This window comes from Aquarana catesbeiana, linkage group LG03 (genome assembly GCF_042186555.1).
Source record: "Aquarana catesbeiana isolate 2022-GZ linkage group LG03, ASM4218655v1, whole genome shotgun sequence".
NCBI lineage: Eukaryota > Metazoa > Chordata > Amphibia > Anura > Ranidae > Aquarana > Aquarana catesbeiana.
The window spans coordinates 55,981,883-56,007,380 of record NC_133326.1 but is presented as its reverse complement, the minus strand read 5'-3'; the positions used below and the strand labels follow the sequence as shown (position 1 = coordinate 56,007,380).

The window sequence follows — 25,498 nt, the reverse complement described above, 5'->3', positions numbered from 1 at the left end:
ACGGATTCACTCTCTCATGGACAGTTTTGCCATCCAGCTCCAAGAGACTACTTTTGATGGCATGGAAGTTGAGAGGCAGTGGCTACCAAGTCAAGCATGCTCAGTGCAGGTAGTGCCTACCTTGTGTCAAACCAGAGAGGTCTTCATGAATAAGATTTACCAAAGAATATGGGAAAATGATGCAGATCTCACACAGCAAAAGCCTGGAGTCCTTTATCACCTAAATCAGCCAAGGTTCTACAGTTCTTACAACTGGGGCTGAACAGGAGCCTAGGTTCAAATAGGTTTAAAGCTTAAAGTTCAGCCTTGTCTGCACTCGCAAGGGTTTAAGGAGTCCTTAACCCTTTAGCGATGCAATTCTTAAAAGGCTTGCATGAAGTTATAGACCTCCCAGGAAACAATTGTTCCCTATTTGGAACTTGCTTATGGTTCCCACTTCTTTCAAGGCCTAATTTCTATCCTACAGAATTGACTACACTTTGAAAATCCTAAAGACTGTATTTCTGGTTGCTACAACCTCTGTGAAAAAGGATGTCAGAACTGCAGGCTTTGTACTCAAGGAGCCTCACTTAACGTCCTACCCAGACAGAATAGTCCTAAAACTCCAGACTGCTTTTAACCATGGGGTGTCTTTCTCCTTCCAATTTTAACCAGGAAGTCACTTTTCCATCTTTCTTGGTCGAGAGAACCACATCCCCTGGATGCTGAGCTAATGCTGGTGACCTGCTTGGCAGCTACCTTTTCATTCAGGAAAGCTGAAATATGTTCTTTGTTCCAGCGTGGCTTAAGTCAGGGTCAGTTAGCATCAACACGTTCAGTCACCTCCTAGATTAAGACAATTAAAAGAGCCTACTCTTCAAGGCCTTCCTGTTTTGGAGGTCTTAAGAGCACATTTAACTAGGGCAGTGCAAGCTCTGGACAGCTCAAAGTGTCTCCTGATGTTATTTGTTATTTTGGAAAATTCATGGTGCATACTTGCGCTACTGATGATTACAAAATTTTTCTTGCACCCTCCCATATGGCGAGTTAGTCCCCATATGTATGCTGCCATGAGGCACCAGGAAAACGGAAAATTGTATACTCACCTTTCCTTAATTTTCCTTTCCTGGTGCATCTTCATGGCAGCATACAGATGCCCACCCAAATGGTGTGAGTTACAGAGAATGCTGTGAGCCGGGTCTGTCTTTGATTTATAGTTAACCAGTCCTATCAGGTTGTGGGTGCGGAGTCACAACCCATATGTATGCTGCCATGAAGATGCACCAGGAAAGGAAAATGACAGAAAGTTGAGTATACAATTTTCCATTTTTAGACACTTGCCCCTTCTATGACACTGCAGTGAGAGACATGCCTCCACTGCAGCATTTTTATTGGACAGCTGGGGCCAATGGTACGTTACCATTGGTCCAAGACTCCAAGCTGTTTATTGAGCTCAGTGCCTCTGACAAAAAGTGAGAGGCACTGTGAGCTCAACCTCTCAGTCTGCTGCAAACAGAGTGTGTCAGTTTGTATTTAAAGTGGCTGCTCTGTATTTAGTTTTTGACAGGCTGTGCAAAGAGCCCCATATCTCTGGAACCATAAGTTGTAGCTACCCCAGTGGTGGGGTAGGACTTAGGCTACATACCCCCCAAATTTGGGGTCTCTATGACCCTAGGTCGCCGAGCTATGACCCTCGAAGCTCGATTTTTTTTCTTTTTAATGTTCATGGCTGGTGAGGTCCTGGAGACAGATGACTTCCTTAAAACACCTTAAAGCGGAGTTCCACCTAATTTTGAATGGTGGTCTTAAATGAAAGACCACCTCTCCACCCCTCGTCTTTGGATATTTAAAAAAATGTTTTTACTTTCTAACTTAACTTTTTTGGAAGTATTAAGAGTACTTTCGATCCAGCCGGGTCGCGGCCGAGGACGTCACATCCTCTTCTGCGGCGAGCCCCCTGTTGTCTTCTGGGAGCTGGCTATTCACAAAGCATTGCACAACTCGCGCATGCGCAGTCAGAAACCGGCAGTGAAGCCGCAAGGTTCCACTGCCGGTTTCCCTTAGTTGGAATGGTGGCACCTGCACTCGATCCGATGGACGGATCGGCCTCGGGGTGCCGACATCACGGGCTATCTGGACGGGTAAGTGTCCTTATTAAAAGTCAGCAGCTACAGTGTTTGCAGCTGCTGACTTTAAAAAAAAAAAAAAAAAACATTTCGCCTGGAACACTGCTTGAATTGTGCTTTCCCCTTTGATTGTGAGCTTTCTATATTTTTGGTGAAATTTCCAGGAAATGAATACTCTTACTTTCTTTAATTGGTAGAGTAGGAGGACCACCAATTAGGTGTAAATTTTGCATTCAACTCCCAGTGGATAGATGAGCTAAAAATGGGACATCATGTTGTGACATATGTCCCTCAATCAAACCTGGGATGCCAAATAGGGCAAGGTGATAAATGCCATTTGCACCACCAGTTATCAAACATAATAATCCATATCTATTTATTTACAGTGCAAGAATATCATGGCACAACCTCCATTAAAATGTTGTCAGACATTACCTTCCGAATTCCAGTGTGGAAATTCTTTTTCTATAGCTTCATCCATAGCTTGCTGCAGTTGCTGCTCAGAGACCTGTAAATGAAGAATGACGGTTACAATAAAGATTCCTGCAATCTATATGTGTTTCCATTTCTCTAAATCAGCCTTTCTCAACCTTTTCATCATGGAGGAACCTTTGAAATAACTGTAGTGCTACCCCTGAAGGAGCCGCTGGAATTTGCCCACGGCATTTGCCTCTCTGCCAGGAACAGGGAAGTTGCAGGCTTTTATGTGATCTGTTTCAACCTCCATCGTAGTGTCTTCCCTGTTTTCTGTCATTCAAGACTTTCATACCCAGGAAATTGCCATGGGGGGCTGCTTGCCCTAAGCGACTGTGGGGAGCCATCCTGGTCCCATGTGGGCTCTGATGGTGGGCCTATATGGCCTTCTGGGGTTTTTCAAGGCGAACATTGAACAACTTTTATTTGTTAATGAGTTTGGTGTACCCCTTTTACCCCTTGATGAAGATCGTATATACCAATCGAAATGCGTTGGGAAGCTGTGGCAAAAAAGTGTTTTTTTAGATTTTTTTTTTTGTATTTTTTTTTTTTTTTTATGTGTTTTTTGTACTGATCTGTACATGCCTAGAAATTAGGGGTATATATTTTTTGGCTGTACTGTACATCATAAAACTGGAGTATTCCTGGGTATATGCTTTTATTATGTGATTTTTATGAATATAATGTTTGCACAATAAAAAATTATTTATTTTTACATATTGTTGTGAATTTTGGCTGCATTACAGTCCTATGGGAGACAATTTTCTTTGCAATTGTATATGCTTTTTTTTTTTTTTTAATTTTCTATTTTTTTCCCAAGTTAAAGGTGGACTCCAGCTAACATTTTCTAAACAATTACGGCAATTACATTTTTTGCTTTTGGGATAAAAGTTTTACATAAATAAAAGCTGACCATTGTGAGTACCCCATTCACTGATAAATAGTTTGTCTGCTGTAAACTAGCCCTTAGGAGTATATGTAAAAAAAAAAAAAATGCCATGCTAATGTCCTAAGTATCTCCACAACCACCATAAATAATCCTTGTAATTTGCCCAATACATTTTTTTCCTTTTATTGTCAGCTCCATCTAGTGGCCATAATGCAGCTATTTCCTGAAATACCTAATTTAAGAGAATACTACATTATGGCCACTAGATGGAGCAGATGATCATAGGAGAACATACTAGACACATTATAGTGATTATTCATGGTGGTTGTGCAATTTATTGAGACATTAACTCAGCAAATCTTTTATTCATAGACACCTTAAAGTGGTTGTAAACCTCTGATTGTCACTTTACCTATAGGTAAGCCTATAATAAGGCTTACCTATAGGTAGTGGAAATATCTCCTAAACGTGCACCGTTTAGGAGACATCTACCTTGTAGTGCGCTGATGATGTCATCGGTGCATGCGCTGTGAAGAAACAGACCTCCGTGCTGTTTCTTCACTCGCAAGTGCCGTGACTGACGGCTCCCACGCGCATGCGCGGGAGTGACGTCACGTGGCTCCGGCCATTCACAGAGCCGGAGTCCGGGGTCCCCGGAAGGAAGAGGGGCGAAGATGGTGTGACAAACGCGGGTGTCAGATCCCTGCCCTCCTCGCTAACTTGCAACGAAGGACCGGCCAACCTCACACCACGCTGTCACTTACGTAACAATGCCACTCTCAGCTGCGCCCAGCACAAAGATTTTCCAGCCTGCGGGACGACAATCTAGGTGCGAGCAGCCTGAGAGTGATTGTCACTAGGCTAATTACACAATTAACCCTTTAACTGCCACCACCCCCGTTTAAAAGACTGAGCCGGGGGAGACTCGTAATTTTAGCAATACCAATTATCATTTTAGAATAAGCGTCTGCCACACACACTGCCACCACAGACAGGTCTGCTCAGAGTCTTACTCTACAACAGTAGCGCCCTTCAAGAGGCAGGTTCGTTTATAGCTTGCATTAAGAGCTTTAGAGACAAGGTTAACACTTTTCAACATAAGGGTTTATTATGAAAAGGTCAAAGTTGATGCAAATAAAATATTTACAGAAAAAAGATGTTTCAAAAAGATAAAGACAATATACAGCCACAAAGCAATAAGGTAGAATTGGGAAGGAAGAATACTTACAATTAATGTCCGAGGGTTGATCAGAGTTCGATCGATGAGTTAGGTAATCGGTTCTCGACTTGGCAGATGTTTCTTCTTGGATGGTAAAAGGAGAACTGCCCATTGTCTTGGCATCTCCTCTTTTCTGTCAAATCAAAGGGGGTGTTGACAGTGACCAGTAACCAATCGTCTGGTCATCTTGTTTTAGGGGTTGGTGGCTGGGAGGTGTCTACACTCATGACCACGTCCCAGGTAGATTTGCAATACATATTCATATATCTGCATCTATAGTGTTTACAGACTCCAAATATCCATATTATTATTCAACTTGAGATTTCCTTCAAAACAAGTCTAAACATGCCATCTCTATAACGTATAGCCTGCTTTGGAGGAATAAGTGGTCCCAGGGGTTTCCCATATGACCTGACATAGGGGTGTCTGGACTTGAAACGTTCCATATTATCTGAGGAAACTAAATATGTCCAGATTATGGCTGTGCTATCACTAAGTCAGAAGTTATGAAACATGCTGAAATTTCATACTTATTCTACTGAGGTGTATTCAGACAATTTACAACCGAGGCCTGTTAGGTCTCTGAATGGGGAGGGTGACAGTTTTACGACAGGCCTGAACACTGCCCTTACAACAAATGTTTTCTACTGACCTAACCTGGTTCTGTTTTCTCTGTTGAGATAACCTTTTCTGTTGAACTTAAAAAGCTTTGAATTCCTAAGACGAGGAAGGAGGGAGTTCAGAGTTTTCTGTAAGGTTACATGGTTAGCCAAACTGTCATGGCTACTTCCACACAAGATGGCAGCTAGCTACAGCTTTTCATGTCCCGTACTTGATATCGTTACACTTCCCCCCTTAGGTGGTTGCATGGGAGGGAACTACAATTTCCCTCCTGACGCAACCGACTCCTGCGGGCTCGGCTTGTCGTGACAGCCCATCAGCATTGCCATGGGCACTGCCTTTCTTATGCTGGATGGTGAAATCGTATTGCTGAAGAATTAGGCTCCACCAAAGTAGTTTGCCATTCTCCCCAGCAACACGATTTAGCCAGCTCAAGGGATTGTGATCCGTGATCACAGTGAAGTGCCGTCCATAAAGGTACGTTTGTAACTTCTGGAGAGCCCACACGATCGCAAGACACTCCTTTTCGATCGTGGCATATGCTACTTCCCTGGGAAGCAGCTTCCTGCTCAGGTAGAGGATGGGATGCTCCTCTCCAGCCTCGTCCACCTGGCTCAGGACTGCACCCAATCCGTAGGCAGAGGCATCCGTCTGCACAAGGAAACGGCGGGTGAAGTCTGGAGCCTGCAGCACAGGGGCGCTGGCCAGCGCCTCCTTCAAGGCCTGAAATGCCTGCTCACATTCTGGTGTCCAAGACACCACCTTGGGCAGTTTCTTTTTGGTTAGGTCAGTCAGAGGTTTGGCCAGGCTACTATAGTTACATACAAATTTCCTATAGTAGCCAGCGGTCCCCAAGAAAGACATAACCTGCTTTTTGGTTTGAGGGGTAGGCCAGGCCAGGATGGCCTCAACCTTCCCTGTCTCGGGTTTCAGGGTACCTCCTCCTACCTGGTGTCCCAAGTACTGCACATCAGTCATGCCAATCTGACACTTACTGGGTTTTACAGTCAGATTGGCAGCTGTCAGTTGGTCCAGGACCTGTGACAGGTGCACCAGGTGTTCTTCCCAGGTAGGGCTGAACACGGCGATGTCATCCAGGTAGGCTACGGCAAAGGTTTCCAGCCCCTCCAGTAAGTCATTCATGACTCTCTGGAAGGTAGCTGGGGCATTCTTCATCCCAAACGGCATGACGGTAAACTCAAACAATCCGAATGGGGTGATGAAGGCCGACTTTTCCCGAGCCTCAGGGGCCAGAGGAATTTGCCAGTACCCCCTGCTCAGATCCATGATTGTTATATAACGGGCGGCCGCCAGCCTATCTAACAACTCATCAATCCGGGGCATGGGGTAGGCATCTGCAGTAGTGATGGCATTCAGCTTCCGGTAGTCCACACAGAACCTGGTCGTCTGGTCCTTTTTGGGGACCAAGACTACCAGTGGCGCCCAGACTGTCCGAGCTCCCTGAACGACCCCTAACTGCATAATTTCCTCAGTCTCCTTTGCCCCGCCTGTCTGCGCCTCCTGCAAGGCAAGGTGGGCTGCAAGGGTGAGGGGAGGATACACACGGTCGCCCACCTTGTGGACGCCATGGGGTGCCCTCCCAGGGTTTCCCATGACCCAAACACGGCATGCTGTAAGCACTGCCAGCATCATGGGTGCCTGAAGTGGAAGGAAAGGTGAGTGGGACTGAAGGCCTAAGCCCACTCCCTGAGTGTCAGCTATCACTTCTAGCAGGGCACCTAACTCTTTCCGTTCAGGTATAAGGTCTCTGCCCATGACAGGCGCTGTGCTGGGACATTGTGTGAACATCAAGTTAGGCCACAAACCATTGTGTTTCACTTCAACCCGGGCCTTCCTGATTTCACCTGGACCTTCACAGACCATATCAGGTGACACCTTCAACAAATTCCCTTTAGGCTGACTGGACACAGTGAGCAACTGTTTAACCCTTTCAGTCTCCAGGCCTCCTGCCTGTAGACCAGTACAGCCTCTCTGCACACTGTCCCTATCATGCTTTTGTTTATTTTTCTCAGCAGGGGAGCTAACAGCTGGCCTGCTGAACACTGCAAAGCCTTTGTCTCTCAGCAGTGCTGGCTGAGGCGTGGGACTACAAGTACCAACCAGCCGTCCTGTGACACACAAGGACAACTGCTGGGGTGTAGTCAAGGCAGAATACTCTGGGTCAGAGTCAGGAATGGGGCCACCTGGGCCACTCCTGGGCTCTGCCGCCAGAGACTCTATCTTCTCCACCCTCCCAGCATTGTGGGTGACCTCCGACAACAACATAACATCATTACATTCAGTAATTACATTCTTAACATCAGCTACACAAGCATTTGATATTGACACATGCAAGGGGGCCTCCTCTCCTTCTGTAGGGGAAGAAGACCCCTGAACCTCCACTCCATCCTCCCCCTCCCTCTGTCCATCCACAGGTTGCCCAGATATTACCCCAACATCGGTAAACAGTACCTTGGTAGGTCCAGAGAGTTCCGTGGGAGCATCCTGGGTGCTTTTAGCAGGGGCATAGTAAGAAACAAGGGTACCTAAATCAGCACCCAACAACACCGCAGTGGGGATCTCCTCCGAGACTCCCACTTCTCTCATCCCACTTCCGGCACCCCAATCAATGAAAACATAGGCACGGGGTACTCGTGAGCGGGTTCCCCCGACTCCGGTGAGGGTAAAAAACTTTCCAGGGATGATGTCCCTTCTTTCTATCACCTCTGGTCTGACCAAAGTGACTTCAGCTCCTGTGTCACGGAACCCAGTAACGATCCGGTGGCCCACAGTGACTGGCTGCAAGTTGGCGGTGGTTACCCGAGTTTTCCTGCGGACGAACAGTACGGAAGAAGGGTTGCTGGCCGGATGGCCAGGTGATGTCGTCTTCTTCTGCTCAGGGCACTGCGTCCTGAGATGTCCGGCTTCCCCACAGTTGTAGCATTTGCGTTTGTCAGTTAGGAAGGCCTTGGCTCCAGGAGCTGCAGGTTCCGGCTGCTGAGGAAGTTGTTTGGTAGGCAGAGGAGGGGTTGCCGTGTGCGATTTCCCTCCTTTCCAGCCATTCAGAGGAGCCTTGCGATGGTCAGATACCCGAGAGTGGATATAGGTATCTGCCAGTTCTGCTGCTGCTTTGGCAGAGGCTGGCTTTCGCTCCAGCACAAACTGTCTGACGTCTGTAGGACAGATGTGCAAAAGTTGATCTTCAATCATAAGATCTTCCAGGGATTCAAAAGAATCGGCTTTCAAGCCTTTAGTCCACTGCCGAAATGTGGTGCGTAAGCGACCTACCACATCCATGTATGAGTCCCCAGGCCCCTTTTGCAAGGACCTAAAACGCTTCCGGTACACTTCCGGGGTTAGCTGAAACTTTTGGATGATTGCAGCCTTTAGGGCCTCATAATCGTCGCACTGCTCTTCTGACAGTTCGACATAAGCATCCAGGGCCTTGCCTCGTAGCCCTGGTGTCAGATACCGGGCCCATTGTGCTGGGGGCAGATGGTACTGACGGCAAGTTTTTTCAAACGACAGTAGATACACGTCAATGTCACTGTCCTTTTCCATAACTGGAAATTTGGCTGCTGGGATCACTGGCAGAGAGGCATCCCTGTGCTCTAGGGATCCGGGGTTCTGAGCCTGTCGCTGCTGCTGGAGCCTAGCCATCTCCAATTCGTGCCAACGATCAGCCTCCCTCTCAGCCTGGCGTTCCTCTCGCTCAGCCCTGCGTTCCACAGCCTCTCTCTCGGCCGCAGCCTGGCGCTCAAGAAACTGCAGGTACACCACAGGATCCGTCTCCCTGAGGTTTTGTAGAGTTTCATGCATTTGAAGAGAGTCTATGATGGTTTCAGGCAATCTGATGCTGGCCTGTTCTTGTTGTGGCTTGGAGGTAACAATCCGTGGTATTCCAGTGTCAGTCTCTGCTTGCCCATCTGGTGAGGCCGCCTCTGAACCACTGGGCTCTGGAGTAGCGGAAACCCTTTCTGGTCCAGTTTCCCCCAGGTTCTGGTGTGCACGGATATCAAACTCCTGTAAGGCATGTATCAAGCCTTCACGATTTTTGCCACCGACATCAATTCCTCTTTCTGCGCACTCAACAGTCAGTTCATTCTTGCTCATCTTTTTATATGCTGATAACCCAGACATGTTGCAAGCAGAAAAGATAGAACAGAAAGAAGAGATAGGAAGAAGGTGTAGAAAGGAGCTGTTGCTGTATGTCTCCCTTAAAAAAAAAAAAAAATCAAAAAATATGCACCAGCTTGTCTCTAAGGACTGTTTCCACAAAGGTTACAATCCTTCAGTGCAGAGCTAATTCCTAACAATGCACTGAATGCTCTTAATGCGAAACTATCCCGCTACGCTGCCAACCAATATGTGACGAACGCGGGTGTCAGATCCCTGCCCTCCTCGCTAACTTGCAACGAAGGACCGGCCAACCTCACACCACGCTGTCACTTACGTAACAATGCCACTCTCAGCTGCGCCCAGCACAAAGATTTTCCAGCCTGCGGGACCACAATCTAGGTGCGAGCAGCCTGAGAGTGATTGTCACTAGGCTAATTACACAATTAACCCTTTAACTGCCACCACCCCCGTTTAAAAGACTGAGCCGGGGGAGACTCGTAATTTTAGCAATACCAATTATCATTTTAGAATAAGCGTCTGCCACACACACTGCCACCACAGACAGGTCTGCTCAGAGTCTTACTCTACAACAGTAGCGCCCTTCAAGAGGCAGGTTCGTTTATAGCTTGCATTAAGAGCTTTAGAGACAAGGTTAACACTTTTCAACATAAGGGTTTATTATGAAAAGGTCAAAGTTGATGCAAATAAAATATTTACAGAAAAAAGATGTTTCAAAAAGATAAAGACAATATACAGCCACAAAGCAATAAGGTAGAATTGGGAAGGAAGAATACTTACAATTAATGTCCGAGGGTTGATCAGAGTTCGATCGATGAGTTAGGTAATCGGTTCTCGACTTGGCAGATGTTTCTTCTTGGATGGTAAAAGGAGAACTGCCCATTGTCTTGGCATCTCCTCTTTTCTGTCAAATCAAAGGGGGTGTTGACAGTGACCAGTAACCAATCGTCTGGTCATCTTGTTTTAGGGGTTGGTGGCTGGGAGGTGTCTACACTCATGACCACGTCCCAGGTAGATTTGCAATACATATTCATATATCTGCATCTATAGTGTTTACAGACTCCAAATATCCATATTATTATTCAACTTGAGATTTCCTTCAAAACAAGTCTAAACATGCCATCTCTATAACGTATAGCCTGCTTTGGAGGAATAAGTGGTCCCAGGGGTTTCCCATATGACCTGACATAGGGGTGTCTGGACTTGAAACGTTCCATATTATCTGAGGAAACTAAATATGTCCAGATTATGGCTGTGCTATCACTAAGTCAGAAGTTATGAAACATGCTGAAATTTCATACTTATTCTACTGAGGTGTATTCAGACAAATTTACAACCGAGGCCTGTTAGGTCTCTGAATGGGGAGGGTGACAGTTTTACGACAGGCCTGAACACTGCCCTTACAACAAATGTTTTCTACTGACCTAACCTGGTTCTGTTTTCTCTGTTGAGATAACCTTTTCTGTTGAACTTAAAAAGCTTTGAATTCCTAAGACGAGGAAGGAGGGAGTTCAGAGTTTTCTGTAAGGTTACATGGTTAGCCAAACTGTCATGGCTACTTCCACACAAGATGGCAGCTAGCTACAGCTTTTCATGTCCCGTACTTGATATCGTTACAGATGGATGTAACCACCAGCGGGGACAGCGCGGGCTTTGTTTGCAGGTAAGTGCCACATAATGGGCTAGTATACGATGCTAACTAGCCCATTATGCTTTTATTTGCAGGGGAAAAAAAGGGTTTACTTCCTCTTTAAGACCCTGTTCATGTTTGGATTGCAAAACGTGGTGCAACTTTGCCACAATCATCGCATTATAAACACGCCTGGCTCAGGGCAAAAGTTTGGTCCCTGAGCTTCTTTGGCGTGAACAATGCGCATTTACCACTGACAGTGATGCTTACAATGGTCAGCATTTTCTCATTTATGTAAAACTTGTATCCCAAAAGGATAAAAAAACTGTTGCTGTAACTGCTTAAAAAGCTTAATCTGGAATTTGGCTTTAATTTGTTAGCCAAGTTCATTGAAATCTGCTAGTATATCTAAAGCCGTACATGGATCGAAATTTGGCTGGTTCAGCAGGGACTGTCCGAATTTCGATCCATGTATGGGCACCCTGGTTGTACAGAAGTTGATCTACCAATCGGTTTGTGTACAACCAGCCTGTCAGCATTTCCTGATTGATCCGTGCCGCAAGCTATGGCCGGCGCACTGATCAATGTATTCTGAAAGCGAGGAAGGGTCCCCACCGTCAGAACACAATAGCACAGCGGGGAGAATTCACCATCAAGATCGAATGTGCGGATGTGGGAATATCTTTTTTTTTTCTCGTTCAACCAGCTGAATAAAAAGATGAATTTATGGGCTCCCTAGACTGACAATGTCTCCGTTGCTCCTTCATCCAGAGTGGAAACACCCTAAGGGTCCTTTCACATGGCCGGTCCGCACGACGGACTCCGCTTTGCTCAGCGGGGGGATCGATCCGCAGAGCAGGCGGATGACAGGTCCGTATCCCCTCACTGTGCTGAGACGGACCTGTCAGAGTCCCACGCTCCTCTATGGGGAGATCGGATGAAAAAGGACCACCTGTCCGTTTTCATCCCATCCGATCCGCCAGGCGGATGGAAAATAGGACCACCATCCGTCTGGTTTTGGCGGACAGGATTGGATCCGATATTGGCGGATGTCATGCTGACATCCGCTGCTCCATAGAGGTGAATGGAGTGTCTGATCAGGTCCTCCTGAAAAACTGACAGACGGACCTGATTGGACAGCCCGTGTGAAAAGGGGGCGAAGGCTTCCTGCACACAGTATTGATGTATGAGTATGAGAGATTTCTGGCAGAAAAAAGCGTGAGGATGGGCTGTATATCACTTGTGTGTGTTCTGTATGCACATACAGGCAGAAAGCATGGAATTTGCACGTATTTGCAAGTAAACACACAAATATACTGACCAGAAAGTCAGATTTCTGTATTTTTATCTTTATTTATTTATTTTAATAATCAGTATGCAACACATTTTAGGCCCCTGTGTGTACACACATTAAAAACAATGGGCTGCATTTAGATAAAAATAAAAAATAAAAATGCCTGTATGGCTGAAATCTGAGCATTTTCAGGCAGCAGTGTGCAAGAGGCCTAAGACAAGAGGTGTGTTACTGGCCAGATCACCAGGTGATAAAGGAGAAAAAAAAAGCCTAAAAAGGAAAGCTAATGCAGCCACCAAATTTAAGGTCTGGTAAGCTGCAATACTTTATTTTGTTTGGGCCTAAAACCACTTTAATAAAAATCTGTGTGGGCTTTATGCAGCATAACCACTTCTGGACCAGTGACATACCGGTGCAGCGCTGGACTTCGGGTGATTATATCGGGATGATGCCCTGGTACCTTTTTTTTAGAGACAGCGGCCGGCTCTCTTGTAAAAGCAATCAGGACTAGCTGGACTGCTTTTACACACAGCCGGAGGGGACATCCCCCCTCCTGCCTCTTTCTGCGACTTGCTCTGACTCCCCGGCCCCACCGGAAGACCTGAGCGACCAGCCCACGTGTCCACCGGCTGGCTGGACAGCCGAACAAAGCCGGGATTGCTATGGTAAACCAGAAGCGTTGACCTGACATCACTTCCGGTTTACCCAGATGTCAATGGTGCCATTTTAAAAAAAATCTAAAGTATTCAAAAACATTGATCTTGGTGTTTTGAATGCTTTTAAGGGCAGAGGAGGGATTTGGGGTCTTATAGACCCCAGATCTCTCCATAAAGAGCACTTATCACATACCTATTGCTGTAACAAGGATTATTCCATTTCACGTGACAGCAATAAAAGTGATAAAAAGAACATTTAAAGCAGCAGTGTGGTAACCTGTAAAGGCTTTTAACCTCCCTAGCGGTTTTCCCGAGTGTGACTCGGGGTTAAATTTCAGTACCATTAGCGGTAACCCTGAGTCACACTCGGGATTGCATTGCAGGATTCTGGTGCAGTATACTTACCTTGTCCCCAGGATCCTGTGATGTCCCCCCGCTGTGTCTGTGGGCTCTGTCCTCTTCACGATGCCTCTGTGTGCCGGGTTCCGTTCCCTGCGAGCGTCGCGACGCTGGGGGGTGGAGCCCGGCGGCAAATTCAAAAAATGTAAAAATCATAAAAAATCATGATACATACTGTACACTGTAATCTTACAGATTACATTACTGTATGAAATCATTTCACATCCCTTTTGTCCCTAGTGCTTTGTCCAGTGCCCTGCATGCAGTTTTATATGATATATACTGTTCCTTCTGCCTGGAAACTGGAGATTGTCCATAGCAACTAAAAAGTGTCCCTTTACATCAAAAGTGGTTTTAGACCAGCTAGAAAACAGCGATAGTAAATTAGCCACTTAAGGACCAGCCTCGTTTTGGATTTTAGGTGTTTACATGTTTAAAACAGGTTTTTTTGCTAGAAAATTACTTAGAACCCCCAAACATTATATATGGTTTTTTTTCTAACACCCTAGAGAATAAAATGGCGGTCATTGAAATACTTTTTTTTGCACCGTATTTGCGCAGCGGTCTTATAAGTGCACTTTTTTTGGAAGAAAATCACTTTTTTGAATAAACAACAGTAAAGTTAGCCCAATTTTTTTTTATATTGTGAAATATAATGTTATGCCAAGTAAATTCATACCCAACATGTCACGCTTCAAAATTGCGCCCGCTCGTGGAATGGCGTCAAACTTTTACCCTTAAAAATCTCCATAGGCGACGTTTAAAAAATTCTACAGGTTGCATGTTTTGCGCTACAGAGGAGGTCTAAGGCTAGAATTATTGCTCTCGCTCTACCGGTCGCGGGCGATACCTCATATGTGTGGTTTGACCACCGTTTTCATATGCGGGCACTACTCACGTATGGGTTCGCTTCTGCGTGCGAGCTCGTCGGGACAGGGCGCTTTTAAAAAAAAAAAAAAATTATTTTCTTATTAATTTTACTTTATTATATTTATTTTTGCACAGTTTAAAAAAAAAAATAAAATTTGGATCACTTTTATTCCTATTACAAGGAATGTAAACATCCCTTGTAATAGAAAAAAGCATGACAGGTCCTCTTAAATATGACATCTGGGGTCAAAAAGTCCTCAGATCTCATATTTGGACTAAAATGCAAAAAAAAAAAAAAAAAAAAAAAATGACATAAAAAAAAATATGCCTTTAAGAAAAGTGGGCGGAGCTGATGTAATGACGTCCCTTCAGCCATCCAATGGTATGGAGATGGGTGGCGGCCATCTTAGCCTCACTCGTCTCCATACCCAGGCACAGAAAGGTCCCGATCGCCTCCGCCGCTACCGACGGCTCCGGTAAGCGGCGGAGGGCGCGGGAAAGCGGCGGGAGAGGGGGTGGCACCTCTCCCGCCGCCGATAACGGTGATCTCGCGGTGAACCCTCCGCAGAGACCACCATTATCGTACACAGAACCGGCTCCTGTAAAGATGGATACCTCGGTTGTGGCAGCAGCTGCTGCCGTTACCGAGATATCCATCTTCAAAGTGTACAGGAGCCAGTCGGTAAGTGGTTAGAATCACTTGCAGAATTGAACGATAGTGAATCGTGGGGAAATTCATTTTATTATTATTATATTATTATTTTTTATAATTATTTATTTATTATATTATAATTTATGATTTTGTGTTACTAACTTTATCATACCCGGGATATCTACTAGACTCTGGTTTGGACAGATTTAAGTGTGTTATTGCTAAGAACTACAGGCCTACAATATAAAACGCCAAATTTCTATGCAAAATAATTGTACCGCTTTGAAACGCAAAAATCTGACATAATCATACCGCCAGGGAGGCTACAGTGTCGCCTATGGATAGTAAAATATAGTAAAAGTAAGTCTCTCATGGTTTTCACGGGAGTGCGCAATTTTAAAGCGTGATATGTTTGATATCTATTTATCCGGTATAACATCATCTTTTATATTTTACAAAACAATTGGGTTATGTACTGTATTTTTGCATTTTTTACAAAAAAATTGCGTTGAAACACCGCTGTGAAAATACCGTTTGACATAAAAAATTGCAATGACTGTCATTTTATTCTCTAGAGCCTCTGCTTTAAAAATGTATAATGTTTGGGGGTTCTAAGTAATAATATAGCAAAAAAATACTGATTGTTACATGTAAACAAAAAGTGACAGAAAAGGCCTGGTCTGGAAGTGGATAACGGTAGTCTGGCTACAGTTTAGTACAATAACACTATGCTGAGGAATAAAGGCCGTTTTATATTTTGCATTTTACATTATTACATAAGCTTAAAAAATTTAATGAAATAATAGTTCATTGGTGTTAAACACTGAAAACAACAACAATCCTAACTATAAATCTGTTATAAACACAAAAATAATACCACGCATGTAAAAAGATTATTCAGAGTGAAAAAAAGCCGCACCACAAATGTGAGATATTACCACAAAAAACAAGAAACAAAATAAGTGTGTTGCGCTACAGTGATTGATATTAAAAATACTGAAAAAAAAACACATTTTATAGAAAAATAGTCCAGAAAAATCAGTCTCTCAAATGGACCATAATGGTCAAATGGCAAACTCCATGATTCAACCGTGGATAAGGTTATCCAGTCCTTTCACCAAGTGAACACGCCGCCACCACCAAAATAGGTTGGACTCTTACCAGAGAGCCTGGACCCTTTATTACGAAGGGTCAAACAGGCTTGATTAATGTTTCATGATAGGGGTCATCAGCAGGGGATGTACCAAGGAACCACATCAGGAACAGCTCCAGAACATCCAGGGGACTCCATCCAAACAACGATCGTGCAGTCAGATCCAACTAAAACGCTGGATAGTGTAAAACTTCTTAAGGGTTGTATTTAATATAAAGTATTGCACTTACACGTATCCATAGTAAAAACAGCATGGCCGCCTTCCTTTTTTTCCATGCAATGCTGTTTTTACTATGGATACGTGTAAGTGCAATACTTTATATTAAATGCAACCCTAAAGAGGTTTTACATTATCCAGCTTTTTTTGGTTTATTTGGATCTGACTACATGATCGTCATTTGGGTGGAGTCCCCTGGATGCTCTGGAGCTATTCCTGACGTGGTTCCTTTGTCCATCCCCTGCTGATGACCCCTACTGGGACACATTCATCAAGCATGTTTGACCCTACGTAATAAAGGGTCCAGGCTCTCTGGTAAGAGTCCAACCTATTGTGGTGGTGGCGTGTTCACTTGGTGAAGGGATTGCATAACCTTATCCACAGTTGAATCATGGAGTTTGCCATTTGACCAATTTGGTCCATTTGAGAGACTGATTTTTCTGGACTGTTTATTTATATATCATTCTGTTTCAGTATTTTTAATATCAGTCACTGTAGTGCAACACACTTTTTTTTTTGTTTCTATAAGAGCCCTTGCACACTGGGGCGGGGGGCGGCGTCGGCGGTAAAACGCCGCCATTATTAGCGTTTTACCGTCGGTATGCGGCCGCTAGCGGGGCGGTTTTACCCCCAGCTAGTGGCCGAGAAAGGGTTAAATACCACCGCAAAGCGCCTCTGCAGAGGCGCTTTGCCGGCGGTATAGTCGCGCCGTCCCATTGATTTCAATGGGCAGGAGCGGTAAGGGAGCGGTATACACACCGCTCCTTCACCACTCCGAAGATGCTGCTGGCAGGACTTTTTTTACCGTCCTGCCAGTGCATCGCTCCAGTGTGCCAGCCCTCGGGGCTTTCACACTGGAATGAAAGCAGCGGCACTTTCGGGGCTGTTTGCAGGCGCTATTATTAGCGCAATAGCGCCTGCAAACCGCCCCAGTGTGCAAGGGCTCTTAATCTGTTATAGTGACACTAATAGAAAGCGGTTACAATTGGTTATAACGCACTAGTAAAGAGTTGGTTGATGTCCATATGTATAAAGCGTTTGTGTATACAGCAGCAAAGGAAAGGAAAGGTGTAAAGTCCTCAAATGGAAACTCCAGGGTGAATTATTTTGCTGATCTCCAGTCTGTGCAGTGTGCAGCACCTCTATGAGACTGAAGGACTTCGAGGAGTACAAATAAAAACAGCAGAGGGCGCTAACTGAGTGTACTTCATAAGGTTACAGTTACCTGGGGGTCTGGGTGTCTACTAATCAGGATAATGACTGCTCCAGGGTTACAGTGGCTTAGAAGAGCATAGACTTCATTAAGTGGCTTGTTGCTGACAGTGTGTTCATTTACTTCCACAAGTTCATCGCCTTTTCTGTAGATAAAGCAAAAAATACTTTTAGCTGATGTAAAAAAAATTGTCTTGAATCGCTCCAGCCTTCCATTGTTCTGCACAATGTTTTTTGTTAGGATCGCCTCTTTTCCTATTAATCTAACAGGCAGGTCAGCTCTTGTTCCATGCTTCTGATATCTCACATAATGAGCTTTCACATCACACAGGGCGAAGATAGCAGAGAGAACTTGGCAACGGCTAATGAGAAGTCACCTTTTATTAGTCTTACTACACTAATGTGTTCTCTGCTATGAATGATCACTGCGTTTTTACTGCCCTTCTACTGCTCCCTCTTTAGCTGCAAAGACAGCGGGCAGGGGTGTACACATACCACGGCCACGATGCTCTGCAGCAGCAATTACACCCCTTGTCATGTTTAGCAGTCGCTACCATCTGCTGAACATGACCCATTTAAATGACTGAGGTCGTGCTGCAACAACTCCGCAACTGCACGTAATGCACAGAGTTGCGGCGTGGTAGTGTGGCGCCTCCTCACCACCTGTCAAATGCTCTCTGAAGAGCGATCCGAATGGGGATCTCTCTTTGGAGTGCAACACTAGTGTAAACTAGCTCTTAGGAGTCTATATATGAAAAAAAAAATCTCTATGCTAATGTCTTAAGTATCGGCACAGCTGCCATAAATATTCACTGTAATTTGCCTAATACATTATTCCCAATTATTGTCAGTTCCATCTAGTGGCTATCTAGCACCTCAATCAAGAAAGTACCACATTATGACCATTAGTTGGAGCTAATCGTCATAGCTCCCATTCACTTATTTCCCGCTAAGTGGTATGTGAATGGGGCCTAATACATGGCCTAGTACATACAAGCACGGATTCTGCAGAAGATAAATGTAAGTCCTCTGGGCATAGTTACTAAACCAGAACCTAACTGTTTTTAAAATGAGTGAGCCAATGGGGAGAGAGGGGGTGGGGCTGGGCCACAGTTCCGTGTCTGAGTGGACACATGGAGCTGTGACTTGGCTCAGGTGCCCCCATAGCAAGCTGCTTGCTGTGGGGGCACTCAACAAGAGAGAAGGGCCAGGAGCGCCAAGGAGGGGCCTGAGAAGAGGAGCATCGGGGCTGCTCTGCGCAAAACCACCTGCATAGAGCAGGTAAGTATAACATGTTGGTTATTTTTAAACAAAAAAAAAAAATAAAGACTTTAGTATTACTTTAAAACAAGTATATATGATACACTTTCCTATCTATTTACTAAGGGTATCAACATAGGGATTAAAAAATTAGTCGATTGCGAGAGTTTAGCTTTGTTGTAGGATATCAATATTACTACCTGAGCCGTCCATCCATGTGGGCCACAGAGCCTGGGGAAAGAGTGTGGATAAATATCCCAGAAACGCCTCCACAGTTTGGAACACTGCACAATCCGATTCCCAGACCAACGCCGGACTCTAGGAAAAAAGATCACATAATAGGGTTGAAAATTGACATTGACATAAATTGGGGTTAATTTAGTAAATGAGTAGACTATTTTCACACTGCAGAATCAATGTTGACCTAGCTTAGTAAATACAATGAAGCTGTGTTCACCTCAATCATTCAATAATGTGCAAGAAATTTTTTTTTTTTTAATTTAATTTCCCTTGCACGTAATTGGGTTTTCACGGTGAGCACAACTGCTACTTCATTTACAATTCAATGCCATTGGGGTTGATTTACTAAAGGCAAATAAGGTATTCACCTTGCAAGGGAATGTTCCCTTAGTTTAGTGGATGAGGTGAAGCTCTGCTGACTTCCATTCATATGCAGACTCTGGCTGAGTCAAAGAGGCGCACATCCAGCACACTCACAGGTTAGCGAGGGACATAGTTTGTCTGTGCCAGCTTGGCAATGTAAATTGTGTGAAAACCTGGAGTTCTTCTTTAACCCTTTCATGCCAAAGCCTATTTCTGACATTTGTTGCTTACAAGCTAAAATCCATATTTTTTGCTAGAAAATTATTTAGAACCCCCAAACATTATATATATGTATTATGTATGTATGTATATGTGTGTGTATATATATATATATATATATATATATATATATTACATTTATTTATTTTTTTAGCAGAGACCCTAGAGAATAAAATGGCGATCGTTGCAATATTTTATGTCACACGGTATTTGCCCAGCAGTCTTTCAAATGCAATTTTTTGGGAAAAAAGACACTTTCATAAATTAAAAAAAAAACTAAGCAGTAAAGTTTTTTTTTTTGTATAATGTGAAAGATGATGTTATGCCAAGTAAATAGATACCTAACATGTCATGCTTTGAAAATGTGCTCACTCATGGAATGGCGACAAACCACGGTACCTAAAAATCTCCATAGGCGACGCTTTAAAAAAATGTAACGGTTACCAGGTTAGAGTTACAGAGGAGGTCTTTTGCTAGAATTATTGCTCTCACTCTGACGATTGCGGCAATACCTCACATGTGTGATTTGAACGCCGTTTACATTTGCAGACGCGACTTATGTATGCGTTTTCTTTGCTGTGCAAGCATGCTGGGACGGGGGCACTTTAAAAAATGTTCTTTTTTTTCTTTTTTTTTTATATCGTCCCTTAAAAAAAATAATAAATTCTGATCACTTTTATTGTTGTCACAAGGAATGTAAAGATCCCTTGTGACAGTACTACTGTATGGGAAGGGAACAGATGTGCCCCCTGTAATTCTGCTTTCTGGCCACAAGATGGCACCACAGTTTATAGAGTAGGCTCCATTTGAATTGATAAGCAGAATAGGAGCCTAAAGCCTGGTACATACTAGAAGTTTTTTTTACGTTCAACCCAGCAGGCTGAACGAAAAAAAAGCTGAAGAGCTCAGAAGGAGTTATTGTGTTCTGACAGGGGGACGCCCCCCGCGCCAAAACGCACCGGTCATTGGCTGAAAACACTGATCCGGTGCCATTAGGCAGACCCTTTTTGGTCATGCTCCTTCGACAGAACCCGGATTCTGTCGGACTGGGTGCCGTACACACGGGCTGAATGTTGGCCATTTTCTATTGAACCGGCCGATGTCGCCCGATATTTGGCCCACATCTATGGAGCTTTAGAAGCAGCTAGAGGCCCCCATTACCAGTAGTAGGTAGGCATCACAACTAAAAACCTCATACACACGATTGGATTGTTGGCCAACAAAACCGTGGACTTTTGGGCCTTGGCTCAAACTTGTCTTGCATACACACGGCCGCACAATTGTTGGCCAACAATTACGAACGTAGTGACAGACTACGTTGTTTTTCAGCTCATTAGCGCCACCCTTTGGGCTCCTTCTGCTAATTTCGTGTTAGTAGAAGTTTGGTGAGTGTTGATTGGTGCTTTTTCATTTCGCGCTTTTCAGTTCATTTCTAAAGGGCCGTTTGTCAACTACACATGTTGCGGAATCGGAGGAGATAACGTGTTATTTATTATTGGCCCTGGAGTTATTGCTTTGACATTATTTTTTGGTTGAATAATGATTTGATTTGGTATATTTTCTATATTTTTGAATGCATAGAATGCACTTTTTGGTTAAGTTCTATTGGCAGATAGCATGTCTAATTTTATTTGTTTTCTTTTTTTAATGCACAATAAAAAAATGTGGAGAATAATACTTGGCTATGTGTTTTACTTCAAATGACAGTTTGGGAGTAGGCAGTTACATTTAAAAAATACAATGTAAAATTGACAAGGGACACCAACATAGTTGTATTTTTGAACTTAAAAACTACGGGATAATGGTGTTGTGGTAACTTGCTCAAATAAAAAAAAAAAAAGCAAAATAATAATATTATTCTTGATATCACTAGAAAAAAAAAGCCTTTGAAAATTCGATGGCAATAACTCCATCAGTATCACCAGCAAAGCAGCTTCATTATTATCCCATTAAAGAAAAAAAGAAATGTGCACTGCATTTCAAGATTTCATAATTTGCCACGTCACGAATGTTAATTCTCCATTACGAACGCTAGTTTATGTAGCGCAGACAACTGCTGTTTCTAGCTCTATGTGTATTATTTAGTACAATAGTTGTATTAGTGCCATCTTGTGGACGATTAATAAAGCACAATAAGTTTACGTCTCAGGATTAAGTGACGTGGAATTGATTCACTGTTTACTTCGGAACTGTAGCTTTGACCCACCCACAATGCTCCTGGACAAAGTCAGAACTGAACTGCATTGTGGGAGGATATAAAAGGGTAAGCAGCGGCCATTTTAGGTCTCTTGTTCCTGGGACATGTGGCCTGCCAGCAGGACTCTGTGGGTGTGTGTGTCCCACAGGGTTGCGGCCTACCTTGCGAAGGAGCGGAGCAGCTGCAGCATCCTGCCATCGCATCGCAGCGAGCTGGACAAGAGACGTGATTGTTCCGGAGGACCCGTGGGGAGTTAACCGAGGACTCCCGGTCGTTTGTGACGGAACAGTGTGACGGCGTGGTGGTGCCTCGTTACAGGACTGAGAACTGCTGAACCGGAGACATCCACCTGCCTGGATTCCGTGTGGTGAGAGGGCTGATACCCAGAAGTTTAATTGAGTATTACACACACACCTTTAGAACTGTACAGAGTGTTGCTGGGACTGATAGTCCCACAAAACAAGTGAAGTCTGAAATGATTACATCCAAATAGACTTCAGCGTTCAAGAGCGGATGTTAGATGTTTTGTTTCTTCATGTAAAGACACCTAGTCACTCATTTGGATTACAATTGTTCTAGTGTGTTATACTACACTACATAGCACACAGGAGGAACCCCCCTATACGGATTACAATTATAAAAGCTAGCGAAGACTGAAGACGCCTGGACTGCCTTTTTCATTGCAGGGCCCTGCACTCTAGTATAGTGACTTTAAGGTTTAGATTAAGGGGAGCTCCCAGGTGTAGATTCACATATATATATATATTTATTCCTGTGATTGTCATTGATTGTCATATCATTCCTTATACTATTGCACTAAGTTGGTGTGATAGTATATTTATTGAAATAACTCTTTATATAAATATATTACTTATTCAAAGAAAAAAGTTATTTTTGGTCATTATTGAAGTTTGTGTGCAGTGTTGTCATTTCTCCTACAGGTGGAGCTACCAGTACCCAGGGAGAGGTAATCCTAATTGTAAGTGTATATTGTGGGTTAAAGTTAATGCTTATATTATTTCAACACTGCACTACAGTTGTGTCAAGGGGAGTGAACAATTTAAGAAGGGTGTAGAGCAAAGAGGACAGGCCCACTTAAACCAGCAGCTCCACCGAGAGTATTGCTACATTTACAAGACCGACCGCTTCTGGCTCGTCCTTGCTTCCGAGCATGCATGTTTGTCCTTGTACTTTTGTCAGACGGACTTGTGTACACACGCTCGGAAAATCCGACAACAGACATTTGTCTGTGGAAAATGTTAAAACCTGCTAGCCAACATTTGTTGGCAGAAAATCCAACAACAATTGTCTGATGGAGCATACACATGGTCGGATTTACCGCCAACAGCCTGTCATCGAACATTTCCTGTCGGAAAGTCCAATTGTGTGTACGCGGCTTAAGAGTTCAAGCCCAACTCAAGGAGACTGCAAAGGATCAGGTAAATAAAATTCTTTTTACTGTCCTCAAGTCCCAGTTAACCCCTATAAGGGAGAATTTTTCAAATATCCTGGAGTTAGGCTTTAATGCCAGTCCTGCCCCTACCACCACTAGGTGTAAATGGATAACTGGCTACGGATGCAGGATTCTGGGCAACCCCTGTAAGGTTGGGCTACTTCTCAACAAACATACATACATATATCAGGTTGGTTTACTATAGTATATGTTTTCCTAAACAGTTATATAGTGTTCCATTGCTTCTGTTAGGCCAGTACATAAATAATCTTGTCAATACCTTTTTGTAATGACACCTCAATAAGGACTCTGTCATTGGGCTTGGAGCTAAATAAAGCTGAAGGATTCTCAGGGTGAAGAGGGCTATGATCTCTCATGGCACAGGTGCTGGAACTTTTAGATCGGACCATCTGAGAATTGCATCCTTTATAATCTGGAGGGCTGAGTCCAGTCCGGACTGTTAGGGTCAGAACTCCTTTCTTCACTTGCTGAGGGAAAAGCACAGAAGATCATTATATAAAAAAAAAAAAGTGCTGCAGAAATAATAAAAGGCAACAAGTTAGAATAGAACTTTACTTTCGCAATCAACATTGACTATTTTTAATCCTTCTGCTGCTAACATTAGTAAATAGATAGGATATATTATATGTACTTGTTTTAACCTTTTTACTAACATTTCTTCAGTTGCTTCCTGGTTTCTGGCCTAGGCCAAAATGATGTCATACATCCCACATTCCAGGAATCTTCAGGAGTGGAGGAGGAAGAAAGGAGGGGTTTTCTCAGCTAAGAACACTCTCCCACCTCCATGCCTAGGCAGATGGATTCCAGGAAGTAAATTCTACATGAACCATCTGTCCTTACTCAAGATGGCAATGGCCAGAAATACTAGGGGGGGGGGGGGGTCAGTAAAGTAAAACATGGGGGAGTTTGTTTTAAATATTAAAAAATGAATTAAATAGGGTTTTTGGTTTGTGGTGCTCAGATGCAGTGTACTTCCACTTTAATTGTGCAGAATTTTAGTGCGTTGTATCTTCCCCTTAGTGTCGTTATTCTCCATTAGGTAACATGATGGAGCTCTGGTTCACACTGGAGCGTTTTGTCAAATTGCATGTCAAATCGGCGGCAATTGCCGCCAATGGCACTGTTCTAATCAGTGCGACGGCGCATCTGCGGCGCTGCACCGATTTCAAAAAGTCGTTTCTGTACTACTTTCTGCGATTTCGGGCTGTGATTTACACTGCCATCTGTCTCTGAAATCACGGTCGAAATCAGGACTGACATGCGGGAGTGAAATTGTGCGAGTTCAGCTGAACTCGCACAGCTTCATTCCCGCAGATCAGTGTGAACCTGGGCTTACTGATGTTTTTCTGGAGTTGAATCAATACATTGGTGCCATGGTAAAGAGATAACAGTAATATCTTAGCTTCTGCACACGTCAGTTAATATATGTATCTTGTAAAAACCTGTAAAGTAGGTTGGGTCCTTGAATTCATTTAGTGGTGGGTTCTGCATACTGCACTCTGCATTGCTATATACCAGTGGTCTCCCAACTGTGGCCCGGAGGCCAGATTGTCTACTTTTATCCAGCCCTTGGGGCACTATTTTCATCCACTGATACCAACAATGGGGGATAATTCCCCCACTGACACCAATATAGGGGCAAAATTCCTCACAATGACACCAACGATGGGGCACAATTCCTCCCAATTACATCAAGGATGGGAGACAATTCCTCTCACTGACACCAAAGATGGGGCATTTTTTTTTCCCACCAATATCCAGACCTTTTCTACTCCCAACAACCACAGTCCGGCACCCCTTAAAGCGGTAGTAAACCCGCTGACTTTTTTTTTTCTACACCTGTAAGGCAAAAGGCATAATGAGCTAGTATGCAACGCATACTAGCTCATTATGAAATACTTACCTTAGAACGAGACGTCGGGTATCTCACCCGGTCCACGTCGAGGGAGCTGACATTTTGCCTCGGCCTATCTACCGGGTATCGCGGCTCCGGCGCTGTGAGTGGCCGGAGCCGCAATGTCTGCCGGACTTTCAGCCGAGAATCCCCGGAGCACATGCGCCGATGAAGTCAGCGGCTCATTGCAAGGGAAATATCTCCTAAACCGTACAGGTTTAGGAGATATTCTTTTTACCTACAAGTAAGCCTTATTATAGGCTTACCTGTAGGTAAAAGTTAAGAAAATGACTATACAGCCACTTTAAGTCTGAAGGACAGTA

The 25,498-nt window shown here is 44.0% G+C and overlaps 2 protein-coding genes across 2 annotated transcripts in view; both read right to left on the bottom strand.

Moving 5' to 3' along the window:
• IL16 (interleukin 16) overlaps nucleotides 1-25,498 on the bottom strand; it is a 226,459-nt gene that overhangs the window by 89,638 nt on the left and 111,323 nt on the right. The window contains exons 9-12 of the mRNA XM_073618563.1: nucleotides 23,541-23,748; nucleotides 18,989-19,106; nucleotides 17,542-17,674; nucleotides 2,541-2,613 (exon numbers count right to left, since the gene is read on the bottom strand). Of these exons, the coding sequence (XP_073474664.1) occupies nucleotides 2,541-2,613; nucleotides 17,542-17,674; nucleotides 18,989-19,106; nucleotides 23,541-23,748 (532 nt within the window). The remainder of the gene's footprint in view (nucleotides 1-2,540; nucleotides 2,614-17,541; nucleotides 17,675-18,988; nucleotides 19,107-23,540; nucleotides 23,749-25,498) is intronic.
• Nucleotides 3,722-8,983, bottom strand: LOC141131134 (uncharacterized). The gene is made up of 2 exons (XM_073618190.1): nucleotides 7,781-8,983; nucleotides 3,722-3,730 (listed from the first exon to the last, which is right to left on the bottom strand). The coding sequence occupies exons 1-2, from the start codon at nucleotides 8,966-8,968 to the stop codon at nucleotides 3,722-3,724; spliced, it is 1,197 nt and encodes a 398-aa protein (XP_073474291.1). The 5' UTR covers nucleotides 8,969-8,983.

What these genes read in the sequence shown, in the direction of transcription:
- LOC141131134 (XM_073618190.1), bottom strand. Translation starts at nt 8,968, where the DNA reads ATGGCTAGGCTCCAGCAGCAGCGACAGGCTCAGAACCCCGGATCCCTA.